We start from the raw sequence: 23,566 nt of genomic DNA on the forward strand, positions 1-23,566 counted from the left end.
TTCTCGAAATGTCAACAAAGGTTCTACAACTTCCTGTTAAGAGTCCTGACACCTTTTAGAGACTCACGTCATACGACATCCCCATGAAAGATGGTTGTATTCTTTGATTTTTTTCTGAAGAAGGCGGCGCAAATTCACGTTTGCAGCGGCCTCGCCCAGCACCGTCCATGCAGGGTCTTTGTCCACGCCTGCTTCTAAGTTCGTCTTCTGGTCTGCCGCGTCCTGTGGGCCCAGGGACCGCGGCCCTGCCTGGAGCTGTGCCCGAGGAGGAAACACCGAGGGCGGTCTGACAGGACGAGGAAGCGGGGCAGGCTAAGCTAGCTGCTAGCCCATGCGGTCCTCCTGGCTGGCCTTCGTTCTCCTGGACAGTGGTTTTTGTGTAGTTTAGATGTATGTTAGTTTGGATGTGTTCTTGTAGTTTTTTGGATGTGTGTTTCTTTGTGTTGCACTGCTGCGGGCTGGGGGAATGGTGTCTCGATGAAATGAAACGACAAATAAAATGTGTTCTGATTGTGATTTTTCCGCTTTGGCCAGAACAGCCGTTGGGTTTCCAAAATCCAAATATCGATCTCATCGTTTTGTGACCAAACTGATTTCTGTTTCGGACTTTTTATGACATGTGCTTGTGGAGTTCTTATGATGACACTGAAATGTCCAGATTGTGCTTCTGCGTTAACGCCGTGCTAATCATGCTCCCCACAAAGAACACAAGCAGCACCTTCCTAAGCAATATCGATAATTTATTCAACAGTAGCTTCTCCATTTTTATTTTTTAAAAAACAAGTTGATAAATACATAGATACATACATAAATAACATCGATTAGGATAATGACCAGCAAGATCAAAGGCATTTTAAACAGCAAGAACCAAATGGAGACCAGCCACTTGGTCTTCAGAGCAGCAGCTGAGAACATGTCTGCAGATGCACAGCCACCACTCCCAGGACAGCCTGGAGAAACACCGGACACCGCTCCCAGGACAGCCTGGAGAAACACCGGCCACCGCTCCCAGGACAGCCTGGAGAAACACCGGCCACCGCTCCCAGGACAGCCTGGGGAAACACCGGCCACCGATCCCAGGACAGCCTGGAGAAACACCGGCCACTGATCCCAGGACAGCCTGGAGAAACACCGGCCACTGATCCCAGGATAGCCTGGAGAAACACCGGCCACTGCTCCCAGGACAGCCTGGAGAAACACCGGCCACCATTCCCAGGACAGCCTAGAGAAACACCGGCCACCGCTCCCAGGACAGCCTGGAGAAACACCGGCCACCGCTCCCAGGACAGCCTGGAGAAACACCGGCCACCGCTCCCAGGACAGCCTGGAGAAACACCAGCCACCGCTCCCAGGACAGCCTGGAGAAACACCGGCCACCGCTCCCAGGACAGCCTGGAGAAACACCGGCCACCGCTCCCAGGACAGCCTGGAGAAACACCGGCCACCGCTCCCAGGACAGCCTGGAGAAACACCAGCCACCGCTCCCAGGACAGCCTGGAGAAACACCGGCCACCGCTCCCAGGACAGCCTGGAGAAACACCGGCCACCGCTCCCAGGACAGCTGGAGAAACACCGGCCACTGATCCCAGGACAGCCTGGAGAAACACCGGCCACTGCTCCCAGGACAGCCTGGAGAAACACCGGCCACTGATCCCAGGACAGCCTGGAGAAACACCAGCCACCGCTCCCAGGACAGCCTGGAGAAACACCGGCCACCGCTCCCTGGACAGCCTGGAGAAACACCGGCCACCGCTCCCAGGACAGCCTGGAGAAACACCGGCCACCGCTCCCTGGACAGCCTGGAGAAACACCCAAACTACCAAACACCACAACCATGTGGAAAGTACCATGGAGGTCAGTTTGTGGATGTCAGTGTGTGTGTGTGTGTGTGTGTGTGTGTGTGTGTGTGTGTGTGTGTGTGTGGTGAAACAGATTACCGAGACGTCCTGGATGAGCACCACGACTCTCGGCAGGTCAGATGATGTAACAGGCTTCGGCCTCCATGACGTCACGGAGACAAACATGTAATGTGTGATACCGGGCTGTACACACAAAACTGACGTGACTTCCATGGTTCACAACAATCCCAACGGTTGGTTGGGATGAACTCACTTCCAAGCCAGTCGTTTCAAAACGAGAATATGAAATGCAAAACCAACTGGCCAAATAGTCCCTAACCATTTCATCACAGGGGGATTCTGGTCATTATTACATCCTTTTGGGGAAGGTTGTGATTTTCTCCCCCCCCCCTCCTCCTCCTCCCAATTGTACTTGGTCAATTACCCTACTCTTCACATCCGGCTTCCCACCCGCAGACATGGCCAACTGTCTCTGTAGGGACGCCCGACCAAGCCGGCGGTAACACAGGGATTCCAACTGGCGACCCCCATATTGGCAGGCAACGGAATAGACCACTACGCTACCCGGACGCCCCCTTTTGTCTCAAATTTGACAGATGTACGTGTGGGACATGATACATATTTGGTGATATGTTAGGGTATTTCTCCAACCTCAGCTACAAACCACTACAGTTTGATTGTGTAGCACTAAGCTGGTCCACTACAGGTGTGAAGCCGCCTGAGCTGCCCTCATTTAAAGCAACACTAAGGGACTGAATCGGTATGTGCGCCACAGCACACAGATACCCACAAAACAGTGTAATGTCCTTCATCCAAAAGTTGAAAAGAGCAACTCATTATATACAGAATACTGCATTACAATCTGGGTACCGTTTCCTTTTTGTCCATGACAGTCATCAGTGATGGATAAAGTTGTTACAATCTGCAGCATGTAACTAAACACAGTACAAGAGATTATTACACTCATCAAACGTTATAATACACTAAGCAGTGATTAAGAGTCGACGGTACACACCGGGGCAAAAGAAGAGCTTGATGAGTATTTGCACAAGGTGTCAAATACTGCACGCTAGATATCGAACACAGTATGTGTACTGGAAAATGTCAACAGCTCCCCCCCCCCTTTTTTTCTCCCCAATTGTACTTGGCCAATTACCCCACTCTTCCGGGTCGTCCCGGTCGCTGCTCCACCCCCTCTGCTGATCCGGGGAGGGCTACAGACTACCACATGCCTCCTCCCATACATGTGGAGTCACCAGCCGCTTCTTTTCACCTGACAGTGAGGAGTTTCACCAGGGGGGACGTAGCACGTGGGAGGATCACCCTATTCCCCCAAGTCCCCCCCGCCCTGAACAGGTGCCCCCACTGACCAGAGGAGGTGCTAGTGCAGGATACCAGGACACATACCCAGATCCGGCTGCCCACCCGCAGACACAATCAGTTGTGTCTGTAGGGACGTCCGACTAAGCCGGAGATAACACGGGGATTCGAACCAGCGATCCCCGTGTTGATAAGCAACGGAATAGACCGCTATGCTACCCGGACGCCCCGTCAAGAGCTTTTTTTGTTTTGTTTTTTGAGCTTAGTGGATTTTTCCATCTTGTGCGTTAAGTGCCCAGGGGAAGATAAATTTAGTGCGTCTATATCTGAGATCTTGTTTCCCCCCCACCATCTTTGTTTTGCCCAGGTTTGTGCGGTGACCTCCAGGGTTGCTACCACTGGATGTTATTTGTAGAGGTTGTTAATGTCGGTTAGGTCCATGCTAAGTTAAACCCTGAAGAACTAATCCTTATTGGTGCTAAGCCCTTCTAATCATAAATACACAGTGCTGGATTGGCCCAGACAGCTACATCAGTGTGCTCCGACACAAGGAGAATGGTGAGTAAGTGAGTGATAAGCGAGAAGATGAGGGCCGGGGGTTAGTGAGTGTCAGGGCCACTATCCAGGATGAAACAAGGAACATGAGTACATCAGAAACACAGCACCCCAGGATGAACTGCTGAGTACCTCAGGCAGCAGAAGACAGAGTGCAGAGGAAGAAGAGGAGATGGTATCATGAGAGATCAAGCCCCTCCATGGGCTGTACCATTGACAAATAGAAAACGTAGCTGATGGCGAGAAATCCAGTGGCTAGAAGAGGCTGGATTGAAGGACAGCACAGAGGCTCTGATCATAGCAGCACAAGAACAGACACTCAGGGCCAGACCGACTGAGGCAGGGGTCTACCACACCAGACAAGACCCAAGATGCAGGCTGTGCAAAGATGCCCCTGAGACAGTCCAGCACTTAGTAGCAGGGTGCAAAATGCTAGCTGGGAAAGCGTAGACTGAATGGCATAACCAAGTGGCTGAGATAATGTACAGGAATGTCTGTACTGAATACAGACTTGACGTCCCCAAGTCCAAATGGGAGACACCGCCAAAGGTGGTTGAGAATGGCAGAGCTAAGTTCCTGTGGGACTTCAAGTTCCAAACTGACAAGCAGGTGCTGGCTAACCAACCAGACGTTGTGGTGGTCAGCAAGGAACAGAAGACAGCAGTAGTGATCGATGTAGCAATCCCGAGGGATGGCGACATCAGGACAAAAGAGCATGAAAGCTAGAGAAATACCAAGGGCTGAGGGAAGAACTAGATCAGATGTGGAAGGTGAAATCCACAGTAGTCCCAGTGGTAATAGGAGCTCTAGGAGCTGTGACCCCCAAACTAGGTGAGTGGCTCCAGCAGATTCCAGGAACAAATATGAGGCCTCTGTCCAGAAGAGTGTAGTCCTAAGAACAGCTAAGATACTTCGCAGAAATGAAAGGGAGCAGCTACATATTTAAAATCAATCTGATGAGAGAAAGTAAAGTTAGTTGCTTATAAGTTTTGGGTGCAGTGAGCCAAACCTTGGCCAGAAATACAGTCTAAAAATGCAATACCAGCACTCAAAATGCACAACTGCCTCCTTGTCATATCCCTTAAAAGACTTAACAGAGACCTTAGAAATGAGACAGACCTAGGTTTAGCTTGCCGAGCACACCTTAGCAATGACCAAACAATATGACAATCAGCGACTAAATACAATCTGCAGCAGGCTTCTGTTTAGCTGTCAAAGAAGCTACTTAAAACTGATGAGGTGAAGAATTCAAAGAACAGCAATGGCTCTTGTTTGTGTGTTTTAGACATACTGATTGTGCTTTAAACCATGAGGAGGAAGAGGAAATTGGCCAGCGGTGATGGGACGTGACAGGTGGAGGAAACAGGGCTTTGGGTGTCTAGAAAAGCGCCATATAAATGTAATGATTATTATTATTATTATCATTATATTACAAAAACCTTGTTTCTTGATAAGATATGAAACCCAGGTAGTTTTGATAGTAATGTCATATTAAGAGAGTGTAAGTACTGATTAATATTAAGTGGGAGGAGACGGGGGGGGGGTGAGAGAGGAGAAAAGGGCAGAATACTGCTTGCTGAATTTAAATGAATCATCTATTATGTAATGGGCTAATAGCCTGTTTGTATGGACTATGTATAATTCTTATCCCACTACTGGGAACAATGCATGAAGTCAACTTGATTGCTTTGCCCTGATAATCTATGGACTCTGAATGGGGGGAATTCAGGTGGGTGAAGTAGTGTGCAGAGGCGAGATTAAAGGAGAGGCGTGAGACATGGGAGAAAGAGGAACTCTGTAGATATATACTAATAATTAATATGTGTGCCCGGTTTGAGCCTCTGAACATGATCTTTTGACTTTTCACGCTGAACCTCCAAATCCTCCTGTGTCTTAAGCTACAGTTGGGGAGGAGCTCCAGAAGCACCATCGGCGGCGTGACTGATGCTTGTTCATGACTACGTCCTCTTTCTCCCGCTCCTTCTTGGCCCGTTGGTAGTGGTCCTCCTCTTTCAGATACCACACTGGGGGCCAGCGATGCTTCTCGAAATAATCCTGGTTCTCTAAGATACGGAAAGAGGTTTGAGGGGCTTGTAAAGTTTTTGAAAGTAATACCAGCATTTGATAGCACTACCAGTTCTGAATTCTGGCTCTGAAAACACTGCTTTCATAATACCAGCCTTGACTTGAGTGGAAGCACATTTCATGAAGCACATAAAACAGGGCATGCAATGCGCTTTTCTATGAAGAATCACATAATGCTCATTCGTCTTGACGCATGCTCAGTAATTCAGGTAAGGAAATCCCACAAGGTTGAATCAGTTCATCTGGACACAATGTTTATTGACAGATATGTTTCATCATCATCTAAGTGACCTCTTCAGTCTCAACTGACTGCAGATGTCCCCACCCTTATGAACAATACAGTGGCATAATGACCCAAACCAACAACCGGTTTCATATGCAAATTACTGCGACCATTAACTAGAGTTACGAGTTAGTGAGTTTACGTCCTGGGTAAGACGTTAAACTGCAACCGCAGGCTGTAGAGGGGTAGCACCTTACCTCAGCAAGGGCCCTTTGACATCCCTGCTGATAGATCTGGTCCTCCTGGATGCCTGTATGGTACTTCCCATGGTGTCCAGTCCAGCCAGCACATTGGGATAGGAGAAGGGAACTCTGATTTCAAATCCACCTGTTGCCTTATGGGTTGATGCCTCTTTAGGCAGAGGCTAGGAGAAGGTAAGTCTGAATTCAAATCCCCTGGCACAGTCTACCCAGCCGTCAGTACCCGGAAAGGGTAAATAAACCATGGCGGCTCCGCTCAGTCAACTCGGCAGCGGTTCCGGCAACTCTCTCAACTCGGCAGCAGTTCTGGCAAAAAGCAACAGGATTCTTCTGCGGCCATCTCAGCTACGCTGTGCCACCGAACAACAGAGAATCTTGCCAAGGGACACTATAGAGCACCAAATAGTGTCGCCATCTAGGGTGCAGCCTCAAATTTGAATATGGAGATAGGGAATCATTATATGCTATCTTTGTATTAACTTGTGTTTTACTCGTTTCGGGTGGTGCTGTGTAACTAGTTACCATGGCCATGTGTACTATTCACAGAGGATTGGGGAATAGTTGCAATCACATAACACTGGACTTTGTGGATGAGGTGAGGGGCATCATTATGGAGGGGGATGCACCATGCACAATTACCAGTCTTATTTGAGATCGCTCGTCCACGGCGATCAGCGGTGTCCTGTGTTGGATCCGGCGTCGGAGCACAGCTCCATGGGAACAAAAAGTCTCTTTTTCTTCACAGCCCGTCGGCTGAAAAGATCCACAATGCTCCGGTAGTCTGATGATGCCGAAGGAGTTAAAGTTATAATTGCATCGACCTCTGAGAAATGAAAAGGGATCCGGGCGCCTTCTCTTTCTGTAAAACCTGTGCGTCTTGCAGGAAAACTTAACCGGTTATTACAGCTGATGAAGCGGACTAGGTCAGTGGTTCTCAACCTTTTTGGGGTCCTGGACCCCCTGCGTATTTTTGATCTACCCTGAGGACCCCTCCACCTGATCTTGGGGGAGGGGGGTTGCAATTTGATAGAAACAGTAGGAACTGCATTTTAAATTGCATTATAGCATTTATTCACTCTTTGGGGCAAAAATAAGAGCTTTCAGTTGTAACTTAGATATAGTTAACAAAACAGAATTTTTATGCAGTAACTTTCAGATATATGTAGCAAAACAGAATATGTATTCAGTAACTTTCAGATATATGTAACAAAACAGAAAATGTATTCAGTAACTTTCAGATATATGTAACAAAACAGAATATGTATTCAGTAACTTTCAGATATATGTAACAAAACAGAATATGTATTCAGTAACTTTCAGATATATGTAACAAAACAGAATATGTATTCAGTAACTTTCAGATATATGTAACAAAACAGAATATGTATTCAGTAACTTTCAGATATATGTAACAACACAGAATATGTATTCAGTAACTTTCAGATATATGTAACGAAACAGAATATGTATTCAGTAACTTTCAGATATATGTAACAACAGCATTTTTATGTAGTAACTTTTAACAATGCAAACGGGAGCGAGATCTCTTATTAAAATACAATAAATGACACTTGTGAAACAGATGTAATTAGAGAAAAAAGTCCTGTTACCCTTTATAGTTTAGGTAGATAAAGGTCTCCGTCACATTTGAGTAAAATAATCCTGTTTCTATAAATGTCATAGGATCTTTTTTTTAAAGATATTTTATTTTCACGGACCCCTTGCAATTACACCACGGACCACTAGGGGGTCCGCGGACCCCCGGTTGAGAAACACTGGTGTACACTGTGTTATGGTACAGCTGCGACAAGCACACAACCGGAGCCTGCCACTGCGGTAGCACAACGTGAAATGAAGAGAGAAAACCCAAATACAGAGCTGATATGAAAACAGAGGTGAATAAACTGGCAGCTATGCTTACCGTCACTGCAGCCGCGAGCCGGTAGTTTCTTTCCTTTCTTTTTTTTTTTAATCTCCCAGGCGTCACACAGCATACAACACATAATAATAAGCATAGCTGCGGCATCGCATGTTTACAATCAGCTCTGCACAATAGATAAAACAAAGGGGGAAGAAAGACCACAAAACATATCCGTAACAACTGTTAAGTGCCGGGAGGATTGCCGTTACTTGTACATCCGGGACACCAGACGCTGGCCAAGAGGATGGTGCAACACAGGAGAGCTAACACGTCAGCCCAGGACTCCACAGTCCCCATCTACAGGCCAGTGGCCACCTTTCAAGGATGAGGATGTGCACATCCTTTATAGGGAGGAACGCTGGTTTGAACGGGGGAGTCAAAGAGGCCATCTATGTGAAGAGGGAACAACCATCCCTGAACTGGGGGGGGGGGGGGGCTAAGAGTACATCTGTCACCATCTTACAATGCTGTGGTTGCAGACATTCCCAGTCCTCTGTGAATAGTACACATGACCATTGTAACTCTAGTATAGGTCACCTAATTGCATATGAAACCGGTCGTTGGTTTGGGTCGTTATGCCACTGTATTGTTTAGAAGGGTGGGGACACCTGCAGTCACTGTATTGTTTAGAAGGGTGGGGTACCTGCAGTCACTGCATTGTTTATAAGGGTGGGGTACCTGCAGTCACTGTATTGTTTATAAGGGTGGGGGCACCTGCAGTCACTGCATTGTTTATAAGGGTGGGGGTACCTGCAGTCACTGTATTGTTTATAAGGGTGGGGGTACCTGCAGTCAATGTATTGTTTATAAGGGTGGGGTCACCTGCAGTCAGATGAGACTGAAGAGGTCATTTAGATGATGATTGAACGTTTCTGTCAGTAAACGTGGTGTCCAGGTGAACTGGATTCAGTCTTCTGTGATAAAGCTCATTTGGGTTTGAAGAAAAGCATTCGCTAGTTCTGGTAGCAAATAATCAGGCTCTCGCTGGAGCAGAGGTGGGTGTGTAGTTTACCTGGCGATTTGGACTTGATCTCTTTGCGGTAGTTAGCGCACACACTGTTGTAATGCGTGCAGATGTGATGTAAGCACCAAGCCGCCAGCTGGCTGGCATTGTGGAACTGGACAGGAGAGGGACAGACAAATAAAATGACGTCAAAAATGTTAACCGGACGAGAGCACCACTGGACTCGACAAGAAACACGCCTCGAGACTCCTGGTAGCTAACATTATCCATAACACGATCTGTCCAGAGTTTTACCTGGAGTTGGACAAACTGCTGCTTTTTTGAAGCCAACGTCATTTTCCCATGTCTCACCATATTTTACCATGTTTTAAACCATATTTACTATATTTTACCATGTTTAAACCATATTTACCATATTTTACCATATTTTACCATGTTTAAACCATATTTACCATATTTTACCATGTTTAACCCATATTTACCATATTTTACCAATTTTACCATATTTTACCATGTTTAAACCATATTTACCATATTTTACCATATTTTACCATGTTTAAACAATATTTACCATATTTTACCATGTTTAAACCATATTTACCATATTTTACCATATTTTACCATGTTTAAACAATATTTACCATATTTTACCATGTTTAAACCATATTTACCATATTTTACCATATTTTACCATGTTTAAACAATATTTACCATATTTTACCATGTTTAAACCATATTTACCATATTTTACCATATTTTACCATGTTTAAACAATATTTACCATATTTTACCATGTTTAAACCATATTTACCATATTTTACCATATTTTACCAATTTTACCATATTTTACCATGTTTAAACCATATTTACCATGTTTAAACCGTATTTACCATATTTACCATATTTTACCATGTTTAAACAATATTTACCATATTTTGCCATATTTTACCATGTTTAAACCATATTTACCATGTTTAAACCGTGTTTACCTTTTTTTACCATATTTTACCATGTTTAAACACTATTCACCATATTTTAGCATATTTTACCAATTTTACCATGTTTTACCATGTTTAAACCATATTTACCATGTTTACACCGTATTTACCATATTTTACCATATTTTACCATGTTTAAACAATATTTACCATATTTTACCATATTTTACCATGTTCAAACCATATTTACCATGTTTAAACCGTATTTACCATATTTTACCATGTTTCACCATGTTTTACCATGTTCTGCTTCCTTTTTTTAAAATTCATACGTTTCAAAGTACACAGGGCTTTAACAGTCTACATTCAAAAGTCTAAGTGGTAGTTGGTTTTTTTTGGGGGGGGGGTTCCCTCTTTTTCTCCCCAATTGTATCCGGCCAATCACCCCACTCTTCTGAGCCGTCCCGGTCGCTGCTCCACCCCCTCTGCCGATCCGGGGAGGGCTGCAGACTACCACATTCCTCCTCCCATACATGTGGAGTCACCAGCCGCTTCTTTTCATATTGATATGTACAACTTGAAACTTTTCACCCGTTTGCTGGTAGGTGCAGGTGAAAGTTTGTGGACAGTTCTGTGCATGTTTTGACATTTATCCATGGTAGAAGTAGATACCGGAAGTCAGTGGACTACAGATATGCACAGAGCCAATTGCCCGGGCATTCAACCTCACCCAAGACAGCTCTAGATAGTTAATTCAACCTCACCCGAGACAGCTCTAGATAGTTAATTCAACCTCACCCGAGACAGCTCTAGATAGTTGATTCAACCTCACCCGAGACAGCTCTAGATAGCTGATTCAACCTCACCCGAGACCGCTCTAGATAGCTGATTCAACCTCACCCGAGACAGCTCTAGATAGCTGATTCAACCTCACCCGAGACAGCTCTAGATAGTTGATTCAACCTCACCCGAGACAGCTCTAGATAGTTGATTCAACCTCACCCGAGACAGCTCTAGATAGTTGATTCAACCTCACCTGAGACGGCTCTAGATAGTTAATTCAACCTCACCTGAGACAGCTCCAGATAGTTGATTCAACCTCACCTGAGACAGCTCTAGATAGTTGATTCAACCTCACCCGAGACAGCTCTAGATAGCTGATTCAACCTCACCCGAGACAGCTCTAGATAGTTAATTCAACCTCACCCGAGACAGCTCTAGATAGTTGATTCAACCTCACCCGAGACAGCTCTAGATAGCTGATTCAACCTCACCCGAGACAGCTCTAGATAGTTGATTCAACCTCACCTGAGACGGCTCTAGATAGTTAATTCAACCTCACCTGAGACAGCTCTAGATAGTTGATTCAACCTCACCTGAGACAGCTCTAGATAGTTAATTCAACCTCACCCGAGACAGCTCTAGATAGTTGATTCAACCTCACCCGAGACAGCTCTAGATAGTTGATTCAACCTCACCCGAGACAGCTCTAGATAGTTGATTCAACCTCACCTGAGACGGCTCTAGATAGTTAATTCAACCTCACCTGAGACAGCTCCAGATAGTTGATTCAACCTCACCTGAGACAGCTCTAGATAGTTGATTCAACCTCACCTGAGACAGCTCTAGATAGTTGATTCAACCTCACCTGAGACAGCTCTAGATAGTTGATTCAACCTCACCTGAGACAGCTCTAGATAGTTAATTCAACCTCACCCGAGACAGCTCTAGATAGTTAATTCAACCTCACCCGAGACAGCTCTAGATAGTTGATTCAACCTCACCTGAGACAGCTCTAGATAGTTGATTCAACCTCACCTGAGACAGCTCTAGATAGTTAATTCAACCTCACCTGAGACAGCTCTAGATAGTTAATTCAACCTCACCCGAGACAGCTCTAGATAGTTGATTCAACCTCACCTGAGACAGCTCTAGATAGTTCAGCACTTCTCCATCGATGTCCTGGCCCTCTTTAGAGGCTCTGACCAGTTCGTTGACAGCATACTGCTCTGCAGGGAGAGCAGCAGAGACAGAGGCAGACCGAGACCGGTACGAGGGATAGAAAAGGGGGAGGGGGGCAGGATGGCAGTGGGAGTGAGGAGACAGAGGTATAGAGTAAGAGACATATGGTGGGGGTGTGTGAGTGACAGGAGGAGGGCAGACGGATGCAAAAAGAGAGAGAGAAGGAAAAAGAGTGGGGGAGACCAACAAGAGAAACAAATGACACAGGTATCTCTCATACCATAATCATCAAGAAGTTTGTATCCTAAGACGCCACACACACACACACACACACACACACACACACACACACACACACACACACACACACACACACACACACACACACACACGCACACTTTTGACATGTGCCTGGGACCAGCTCCACATCCTGTTCTACAGTTCCACAGTAATTTTAGTTGGTTTTGACATACTTTATTAAGCCCCATGGGGAACTCATGAACGTTAAGGGTGTTTAGTGATGTAATGAATGTATGTCTTCATTCTAGAATATACTGCACATAGTCCTCTTCTTCTTTCGGCTTGTTGTCAGGGGTCCCACAGTGGATTTTACAGTTTCCATCGGTACCCTGTGAGGGCACAGCGCCAATGGCAGCTGTTGTTAACCCGGGCCTTGACTGATTCAGTATGGAGCCTCAACTGATCCGGTATGGTCTTGTCAATCCACACACTGATTTGGCAAAACGTTACATCGGATGCCCTTCCTGACACAACCACTAACCCTACGGACAGGGGCACAGGTAAACCACTAACCCTATGAATGGGGACACAGGTAAACCACTAACCCTATGGATGGGGACACAGGTAAACCACTAACCCTATGGATGGGGGCACAGGTAAACCACTAACACTATGGACCGGGGCACAGGTAAACCACTAACACTATGGACGGGAGTAAAGGTAAACCCCTAACACTATGGACGGGGGTACAAGTAAACCACTATGGATGGGGGTACAGGTAAACCACTAACCTTATGGACAGGGGTCCAGGTAAACCACCAATCCTATTGATGGGGATCCAGGTAAACCACTAACCCTATTGACGGGGATCCAGGTAAACCAGTAACCGTATGGACGAGGACACATGTAAACCACTAATCCTATGGACGGGGGTCCAGGTAAACCACTGACCCTATGGACGGGGGTACAGGTAAGCCACTGACCCTATGGACGGGGGTACAGATAAACCACTAGCCCTATGGACAGGGATACAGGTAAACCACTAGCCCTATGGACGGGGGTACAGGTAAACCACTAGCCCTATGGACAGGGATACAGATAAACCACTAGCCCTATGGACAGGGATACAGGTAAACCACTAGCCCTATGGACGGGGGTACAGGTAAACCACTAGCCCTATGGAGGGGGGTACAGGTAAACCACTAGCCCTATGGACGGGGGTACAGGTAAACCACTCACCCTATGGATGGGGGTACAGGTAAACCACTAGCCCTATGGACGGGGGTACAGGTAAACCACTAACCCTATGGGCAGGGGCACAGGTAAAGCGCTGGATGCCATCCCGGTATTCATGCCTATTGGCTCTTTCAAACTGAATCGGTGGAAAAAGTTTTTTATGCCATTGTTTCATCAGCTGTTCATGGAACTGATGTGAGAACAGCTGCTTTCTAAACATGGTTACACAAATACAGCGTTTAATAAACACTGTCGCGGTCCAGCCAGGTTCTACGCTTTAACCTCATCTTGTTTTACTTGGGGTGAGTGTCCCCCTCTCTGAGAAGCGATGCCGATTGGCTGTTTAGCTGATCAAACATGTGGTACAGGGGGATCAGTGGCGACTACGATTGTATAACAAAAACCCTGTGCTCTTCACATCCCACAGATCAGCCAACAAACGTAGTTATTTTCAGCAGTTCTTGATCATTAAGATTGCCTTCGCAGGCGGAGAATCTTCGCTCCACATTAACCTGTCTAGGACACAGCAGCATGCAAGCTGCCTATGCTCGATGCCAAGCCTGCCGACAGCACAAGTTTAAAAAAAAAAAAAATCTCCCCATGTCTCTTTTCCATTGTCCCTGTGTGTAAATCTCTCCATCTAGTGCACTGAGTCCCTTTCTCACATCCACTTTCCCTTCTCTTTTTCTGAGTCTGTGTGTGCATGTGTGAGCAAGAGAGAGAGAAGTAGCTTTCCTGCAGCAGTGTCATCCACCCATTCATCCATTATCCGCTTATCCTGCTCTCAGGGTTGTGCGGATGCTGGAGTCTATCCCAGCAGTCATTGGGCGGCAGGTGGGGAGACACTCTGGACAGGCTGCCAGGCCATCACAGGGCCCGATATCATTATTATAGGTTATATTATTATAGGTCACATTATTATAGGTCATATTCCGCTTCCGGTGTGAGAAGATGGCGGCGCAAATTCACGTTTGCAGCGGCGTCACCCAGTACCGTTCATGCAGTGTCTTTGTCCATGTCCGCATCCAAAGTTTGTGTCTTCGTTTGACGTCTGGGAGAGCTTGGTCTGCTGCATCCTGTGGGCCCAGGGACCGCGGCACTGCCTGCCTATGACTGCGATACTGTTGACTGAACAAACACCATGCACCTCTCCATACCTGTACCAAACAGACTAGATACTACAGGAAGAGGTTTCATGCTCTGTTAAACCCCACCAATTCATTCTGCACATCTGGTTAGCGACTGGGGGAGGAGGCAATGCTTCATGCAACCAACTGAAGACTCACCATTGGTGTACTGTCAATCACAGTGGTGCTGTTAACAGCACGTTTGGCTGCTCTGGTAGCTGACACGAGGCTATGGCTGCAGCAAGCGGTCAAAAACAGCTGCAACTGACTTGCTTCTGCTATGCTAACCAACTAAATACACAGTGTTACCTCTTCTGCATGCAGCAGCTAGTAGTGTTTCTGTCCCGTGCACACCGAGCAACCCTGATAGCTTTTCATGTGCGACTGCCAGGGTGGGCTGGTTGGCTTTCGAAGGGGACCCTTCAACTGTGCATGCTCTTAAGTCTCACGTCATGCTTTGAGCTGAAATTCACAATAGTTTGAATATCGTTTAGAAATAATTGCACTTATTGATCAGGGAGGGAACCAACTAAGCCCAACGTAGACAGCAAGAAATAAGATGTGTTTTAACCAGACGTTACCTCGTCCCACAGAAAACCAGTCATTCAAGCAACGATGACAGTCTGCTTCACAGCAAACCAGATGCTGAAGTATTCGCCTGCTCTCTGAAACATCTAGTTAGTGTTGAATGTCTGTGCTTGTACCCATGTACATGTGTCTACACAGACACAACAGTGTGTAAACAAAGTCACATCTCCTGTTAGAAGAGATGGGGGTTATATTTACCTCTTTCCCTTCTTTCTTTTCTTGCATACTTGGACTAGTTTTCATTGACAAATTATTGGAGGTGTGGTTAAATAATGTTTATAAGAGGACGTCACTGTGAGGTGCCCACGTGCAGCCCCTGGAGTTAGCTAATGGCGGCAATTTGTATAATTACGCCTCAGGATATGCCATTTTGAACACGCTGTCCAGGACTCTACAGGTTCACACCTTTCCATCTCAACACCATCAACCTAAACTGAACTAACCTCCCAAGACGGAGTCCCCTGCTTACGGGAGCTGAGACCCACACAGCCGAGGCCTTGTCGGCAGGACCTGCTAACAGCTAGCCTGCTAACTCGGTAAGCTAGCCCACCTCCCAGCTATTTCTCTAGTCTTGGAAACCAGTCCTTCTTTCTGTTTCCCCCCCTCATTTTTCACCTTTTCCACACACTCCAGGTTAGGACTGGTATTGCAGGCTTAACCCTTGACCCCTAGACCTGACTAGTCCGTAACACTACACACATTCAGTGTCTTTGCTCTCTCTTCTACACATGAAAATAATTTCTCTCAGTTCTCTCAGCAGTCAGTTCCACATGTAACTCTTCCTTCTCTCTCTTTCTCGCTCTCTCTCTCCCATTCATTCCTCCTACCTGTGAGTGCTATAAGTCGAGGAAGGCACAGTCTGTTGGCAAGGGCGCTGAGCTCCATGGGGTCGAGGTCATGTGTTGGGGCAAGTGTGTTGGTGTACAGGTACTCTAATACGGCCTGCAGGCACACATGGCTGGTGTTGGGAAACGCCACCTGAAGAGACACACAAAGACAAACACAAAGCTCAACGCAGCGATCACTTTAACAGTGCTGACTGTGATGTCCCACTTGAAACATGTACACAGAAGTAAGTGTCCATGTGGGACAGGATCAAATCCCTTTCAATTCTTTTTTTTTTGGAATCTCCCCCCCCCAATTGTACTTGGCCAATCACCCCACTCTTCCGAGCCGCTCCGGTCGCTGCTCCACCCCCTCTTTCGATCTGGGGAGTGCTGCAGACTACCACATCCATCCATCCATTATCTGAACCACTTATCCTGCTCTCAGGGTCATAGGGATGCTGGAGCCTATCCCAGCAGTCATTGGGCAGCAGGCAGGGAGCCACCCTGGACAGGCCGCCAGTCCATCACAGGGCCGACACGCACACACACACACTCATACAAGCCCCGGGGTAGTCCAAACCTTGGGGGTCGTCCCAGGTCGTCCTCTGTGTGGAGTTTGCATGTTCTCCCCGTGTCCTCCGGGGGCTCCGGTTTCCTCCCACAGCCCAAAGACATGTAGGTCAGGTGAATCAGATACATGTGGAGTCACCAGCCGCTTCTTTTCACCTGACAGTGAGGAGTTTCACCAGAGGGACATAACACGTAGGAGGATCACGCTATTCCCCCCAGTTCCCCCTCCCCTCTGAACAGGCACCCCAACTGACCAGAGGAGGTGCTAGTGCAGCGACCAGGACACGTACCCACATCCAGCTTCCCACCCATAGACATGGCCAATTGTGTCTGTAGGGACGCCCGACCAAGCCGGAGGTAACACGGGGATTCGCTATGCTACCTGGACGCCTGTCCCTTTCAGTTCTAATCTTTGATAACACAGTGCTCTTTCAGCCTCTATACGTTTGTTAATGAAATCCAATTCAGAATCTTCTTGCATGCCTCGGGACTACGGGAGAAAACCAGTACCAACATGTGAAGTAAAGAAGAAACCCGGAGCGGATGTACGGAGAACACGGCAGTGATTGAACCCCAGACCACCTCGCTGTGAGGAAACAGTGCTACTCAGTATGTAACTGTGGCAGAAAATGGGAACCCAGCTGGTTGGACATAACCTTTTCACCGAATCCTTGATTCTCTTGTTATTTACGGCTGCATTGTTATCCTGCCCCAATCTGTGCACATGAGCCCACATGCACGCTGCACCCCAACAAACACAAACACAGCTGTATGAAAATGCACACAGACTGGGGTACACACCACAGGATAACCGGTCTGATTTTAGGCCTTATTTGCCCAATTTGAGAATCGGGGGTGGAGCGGTCCTGATCTAAAGCTGTTCCAAACCCACTACTTTCCCAGATGATGGTGACGTGTGAGGTATTTAAGATTTCACCTTTAGCCTCCTGATCAATTCGCAGGCAGCCATGGGCACCCCGATAATATCGAAAATGTTTGATATTACCACTGGAAACCTAAGGGTGCTTTCACACCTACCTCATTTGGTCTGGACTTTCGGACTTTTCAGTTTGATACAAACCAAAATTACAGATTTGAAACTGCTGCCGGACCACAGTCTGGATCAAACAGCCAAACCTTGGTCCGATGAAGAGAGTCAGTCTCAGTCTGGATCAAACTGAACCATGGTTCGGTTTGTTTCTAGTGTGGAAACATTTTTTGGATGGTTCAGACTTTCTGACCAATTACAGGAAGTTCAGGCAGGCCATCATCAGAACTGGACAAATGAGCCATGGTAGCACATGGGGAGAGGAGGAGACCAAGTTTTTTTTTTACTTTATTTATAGTTTTTGAATGATAGTCAATACAATACGATACAATACTGTGATGGCCTGGCAGCCTGTCCAGGGTGTCTCCCCGCCTGCCACCCAGTGACTGCTGGGATAGGATCTCCGCAACCCTGAGAGCAGGACAAGCGGTTTGGATAATGGACGGAATTATAGTCAATAGAACATTCACAATCCCCATTTATCCAAGGCCCTCCAAACATAGAAGACAAAAACAGACAGACAGACAAAAAGAAAGAAAAATAATACTAGAGAAAAAAAGCAGACATAGAATACAAAGCATGTTTGATAGTACGCAATAAAACAAACACAGGGACATTTTGTGCATCATCAGATCCAACTGACCAGTTCCCAACCCTACAGTAATATTGATAAAAAACACTGTTGTTAAGCAAAAGACAGACTCTCAACAAATTCTATAAAAGGGGACCAAGGCCTGGTAAATGTTTCCTGAGATCTAATTTAATTATACCTGAGTTTTTCCAATGGTAGCATGGAAAGCACTTCCTTAACTCACTGTTCGAATGAAGGGGGTTTATTTGACTTCCACTGCAGAAGAATAATTCTCCAGGCCAAGAGCGAGGCAAATCGCTCATAGCACCTGACACTGGGCCAGATCCACCCACAGCCCAGCAGATCCGCATAGGAATCCCATCCGCCCATAGACCACCCCCCGCCTCTGGCCAGAGAGTGGCCTCCTAAAATCAAAAAGACACTGGGGGCAAAAAGACACTGGGGTGGATCCATTTTGCGGCTCCGCGTCAGTTGCTGTGATACACCCGGCCCGGATCTGCCCCAGTTTCATTTTGCTGTCTGGGATGCTATGGCATTCACCTGAGGCTATGTGCCGTGGTAATTCGTTCCAAAATCACTTCTTCATGGTCTTGTTCTCTAAAGCATGGTGTAGCTTTTTTGTGTCAGATATTTTCCCTGTCTGAAGAGCTTCTATGTCTCTGCTCAAATCTTGATGGAGGGTGGCAACTTCAGCTTTCATATCTTCCAGGGAGGCTTGGCGAGACAGCTCTAGTTCACATCTTAGTATTTGTAGAGTGAGCAGTGTCTCCTCCACCATCTTGTGACTTCTTGCCATTGAGATTTTTCTGCACTCTTTTGCTTTTTAATGTTCACTCTCGTATGGAATACGGCTTTATGTTGTGCCTTCTCATTCAATGCTGATTATGGTTTTGACGTAGGTCATGGAATCACGATTAAAATGCTATTATGTGTTGATATTTAAGAAAAACAGTCAGGCGCTATGGGACTTCGGTCGACTCCATTGCAGGCTGCTCCTGGAAGTCCTATCACATATCTTTTTAAAGGTGAAAAAGAATTTAGTTTTTCTTTTTGTAGGCCAGATCATCAGAATGGATGTTCCAGAATGGATCAGCACCAAGGCCTGCTAGCATGATATTTTTCAAAATGTAGTAATTCAGTAAAACATGTAATGAGTGTGCCGTGTGTCATCACTACTTAAATTATTCAACATATTTCAAGAAAAGAGTGATTAGAAAATGGGATCTAGAAGTCTAAATCATAGTAGTCAGTAGTCATAGTCATAGTAGTCAGTAGTATTGTCAGAGTGCTACTGAACACAAAAGTAAAACAGTGATAAATAAAGGATTATTTTCCAATCACTGGACAGAAAAATTTGGGAATATGAAAGAAAGCATGCCCTGTGATAGACTGGCAGCCTGTCCAGGGTGTCTCCCCGCCTGCTGCCCAATGATTGCTGGGATAGGCTCCAGCATCCTGCAACCCTAAGTAGGATACGCAGCTTGAATAATGGATGGATGGATGGATGGAAAGAGAACATTCATACCTCATTGTTGGCACTCTCCATGAAGGATCCTCCAAACAAAGCAGCCATCCAATCACAGCTGGAGATCAGCAAAGGCTTGTGAGCATTGATGGTGCCGTCATCCATTCGAAATGTCACGTCTGAAAGGGAGTGTCACAAAACAATAAAGTGCTAGATAAAGCAGGAAGTGAAGAGGGCTTGCCATTTGTGTTTTGGGGTAGATGAACTGATTGTTTTTGGGAATCAGATGTCTGGACATCTAAATCAGAATCAGAATGGATCAAACTTTCAAGTTTTCACATCTTTTGGCATTGTGCTACTTAATCCCTCTGAATGTATTTAACGGTTCAGTAGGGTGTTCACATTCTCTGTCAGTGTGACATTGGCAGAATGGATATTTGTTGATAGCTTGCTTAAAGCTATAGTCAAGAAGATTAACATTGAAACAAATTTCTTTTGTAATACCCATTAGTGTATTTGAGATAAAAGCTTATCCAGTAATTCATTCATCTTCAGCCGCTTCTCCGGGGTCGGGTCGCGGTGGCAGCAAGCTAAGCAGGGCATTCCAGACGTCCCTCTCCCCAGCAACACCCTCCAGCTCTTCCTGGGGGATCCCAAGGCATTCCCCAGCCAGATTGGACATGTAGTCCCTCCAGCGCGTTCTGGGTCTACCCCGAGGTCTCCTCCCAGTTGGCTGTGCCCGGTAAACTTCCAAAGGAAGGCACCCAGGAGGCATCCTAATCAGATGCCCGAACCACCTCAACTGGCTCCTTTCGATGTGAAGGAGCAGCGGCTCTACTCTGAGCTCCCTCCAGATGTCCGAGCTCCTCACCCTATCTCTAAGGCTGAGCCCAGACACCCTACGGAGGAAACTCATTTCAGCCACTTGTATCCGTGATCTCACCCTTTCGGTCACTACCCAAAGCTCATGACCATAGGTGAGGGTTGGAACAAAGATTGACTAGTAAATTGAGAGCGTTGCCTTCTGGCTCAGCTCCCTCTTCACCTCAATGGTCCGGTACAACGTCCACATTACAGCTGATGCTGCACCAATCTGCCCGTCAATCTCCCACTCCAACCTACCCTCACTCGTAAACAAGACCCCGAGGTACTTGAACTCCTTCACTCGAGGCAACAACTCATCCCCAACCCAGAGGGAGCAATCCACCATTTTCCGGTAGAGAACCATGGCCTCAGAATCGGAGGTGCTGATTCTCATGCTGGCCATTTCACATTCAGCTGCAAACCACTCCAGTGCACACTGGAGGTCATGTTCTGATGAAGCCAACAAAACCACATCATCTGCGAAGAGCAGAGATGCAATTCTGAGGTTCCCAAAATGAACACACTCCTCACCTTGGCTGTGCCTTGAGATCCTGTCCATGAATATCACAAACAGAATCGGAGACAAGGGACAACCTTGGCAGAGTCCGATACCCACCGAAAACGTGTTTGACTTTGTGCCGAGAATGCGGACACAGCTCTCACTTTGGTTATACATGGATCGGATGGCTTGTAGCAACTGCCCCAGTACCCCATACTCCCGCAGTACCCCCCACAGAGTGCCCCGGGGTACACGGTCGTAAGCCCTTTCCAAGTCCACAAAACACCATGCCCCCCTCAGCACTTCCGCAAGGGTAAAAAGTTGGTAAAGCTTATCCATGAATATCCAAACTATGAATGCTTCTGTAGTTGCTGATTAAAACAGTTTCTCTCTGGTAAGACTTTCTCAGGATTAATAAACCAGGACAGCAGTCCAAGTCTTTAACATGGTAGTCATGTGTAAAATGTTTGACATTCTATTTCAATGATTTATTCCGATCCATTGCTATAGTGAGAAAAACATTATTTCAATGATCAGAACCATATTTCTTTGTGTAGGCTACATCTTTTACAGCAAATGATTTGTGTCAGTTGTAATGTTTGAACTTTAAATTTGCATTTGGTAATACATATTTGAATTGATAAATAAGAATTCTGTACAATATTTACCTTAAAACACTTGAACGGGGCACGATTTTCAAATAATATGACTTGATAAAACTACATAAAATATGTGACAGTGTTTTTAAGCAGAAACGTCTTTATGCAGTTGACTATTTAGAGACAAAATGCTTTAGTTTACATGCCTTGTGGCTCTTATTTACCTTTCTAATAAAGAAAATATAAAGAAAAAAGTTCCAGAACCTAACAAGTTACCTGTGAATGTATTTTTGGCTAAACACTCCTTGATGCGATTGGCCTTGCGGACGTGGAAGGCCTTAGTGATTTCCTGATTCATGAAGCCCTCTTTGTTCATAATGTTCTCCACCATCATCCTCAGGTCAAACACCTCCAGGATCTCAGCAATCTGAGCAATCTTCATTAGATCTTTCTCCTTCTCATCCAGCTCTCCTGTGTACAGAAACCTAAAGATAAAAAATAGAGTAAACACATCTTAGGCATTTACTTGACTCTTCTCTGTCTTCTAGGAAGAACTGAAATTATGGCGCATGTAAGAGTTTGGTGATACTTGGCTACTGGAGCAGAACATAAAATACCAAATGCAGCCCTCTCAAAGCTGAGGAAGACAGCACTCTATAAATTGCAGGATAAAAAGATACGGACCTGACGAAAAATGAGATTCATCCTTCTCAACATCCAAGGACCAGTTAGTCTTGAGACCTTCTCGCTTTTCACTGACATATCATGCCATTGCTACCAAAATCTTTTGTTGGTTATACATGCATCGAAACGCCCAAATATACTTTGTGAATTTTGGCCAGTGTAAGCAGACCTGTTCGGTAATCACATTTTTTTTTATCTGACTCTTCAGTAAAAAGGCATCAATTGATAACCCATTTTACAAAACCAATCAAAGAAATCAGTCAACTAAGTTCACTTAGCAGCAGACCTGAGCACAGCACTGAAAGGGCCCAGCTGGATGGAATAGTCCATCTTGACCACAGTCATGGGTGCTGGGATGCCGGTGACAGGATTTGGCACACTTTCTTTATGGATGCTGTAAAAGGCTTTACTCCATGAGGCCAGTGATAGCTTGGTGCGACGGTGTTTTCCGCTGAAACTCATCATCCGCAGGGTACCGTCACTCTGAGAGAGAGAGGGGGTGAGGGGGGGAGAGATTGAATATAAGGGCTGATGCAAGCAAAATAACAAATGAAATATTACTCATTATTATCACTTGAACCAAAGGCAAAGCAAGTTCAGCGAAGAAAGTCTTGCTGACTCTTAACCCTTTTTACCTCTACCTCATCACTTTTCAACCTCGTTTCCATAAACTAATGGTAGGGGTTGTCATTTCTATAATGTACACAATACTTGTCAATGTTGTCTGTATCACCATAGCCCGCTAAAAGCAAACTACTTCCATCACCCACTGACATCAGCAATGACGGAAGAACTACAAGTCTGATTTGCTTAGATGTTTGTTTTCCAATCTCCACCCCCAGGGAGTGGACAGGGCAACTTCTTTGTTTACATCAGTAATGTTACATGACTATCATACCTGAAGCATTATGTAACGCAAAAATTACCTCCCAGAGTGTCAACACAAAGGACATTATGGGGGACTTTATGTTTTTTAATGTTTTGGTCAAGTCTAACATTCAGCCTTAGTTGTTAGAGGCAGTATACAATGCAGAAGAAATCCACCACAAAGAGGCAGAGGCTATGGAAACAGAGTTACTGTGTTGCAATGAGTTTCCCCATGGACAGTTTTTTGTTATATTCTGTTGCTGGCTCCAGCCC

General features: G+C 46.0%; 1 protein-coding gene across 1 annotated transcript in view; it reads right to left on the reverse strand.

The window, feature by feature from the left end:
- Positions 1-5,627: 5,627 nt before the first annotated feature.
- Positions 5,628-23,566, reverse strand: part of rhobtb1 (Rho related BTB domain containing 1) — a 47,446-nt gene continuing 29,507 nt past the window's right edge. The window contains exons 7-13 of the mRNA XM_056297406.1: positions 22,713-22,909; positions 22,019-22,227; positions 19,841-19,959; positions 16,106-16,256; positions 12,046-12,134; positions 9,236-9,341; positions 5,628-5,797 (exon numbers count right to left, since the gene is read on the reverse strand). Coding sequence (XP_056153381.1) covers positions 5,628-5,797; positions 9,236-9,341; positions 12,046-12,134; positions 16,106-16,256; positions 19,841-19,959; positions 22,019-22,227; positions 22,713-22,909 — 1,041 coding nt within the window. The remainder of the gene's footprint in view (positions 5,798-9,235; positions 9,342-12,045; positions 12,135-16,105; positions 16,257-19,840; positions 19,960-22,018; positions 22,228-22,712; positions 22,910-23,566) is intronic.

This window comes from Lampris incognitus, chromosome 17, assembly GCF_029633865.1.
Source record: "Lampris incognitus isolate fLamInc1 chromosome 17, fLamInc1.hap2, whole genome shotgun sequence".
NCBI classification, from domain to species: domain Eukaryota; kingdom Metazoa; phylum Chordata; class Actinopteri; order Lampriformes; family Lampridae; genus Lampris; species Lampris incognitus.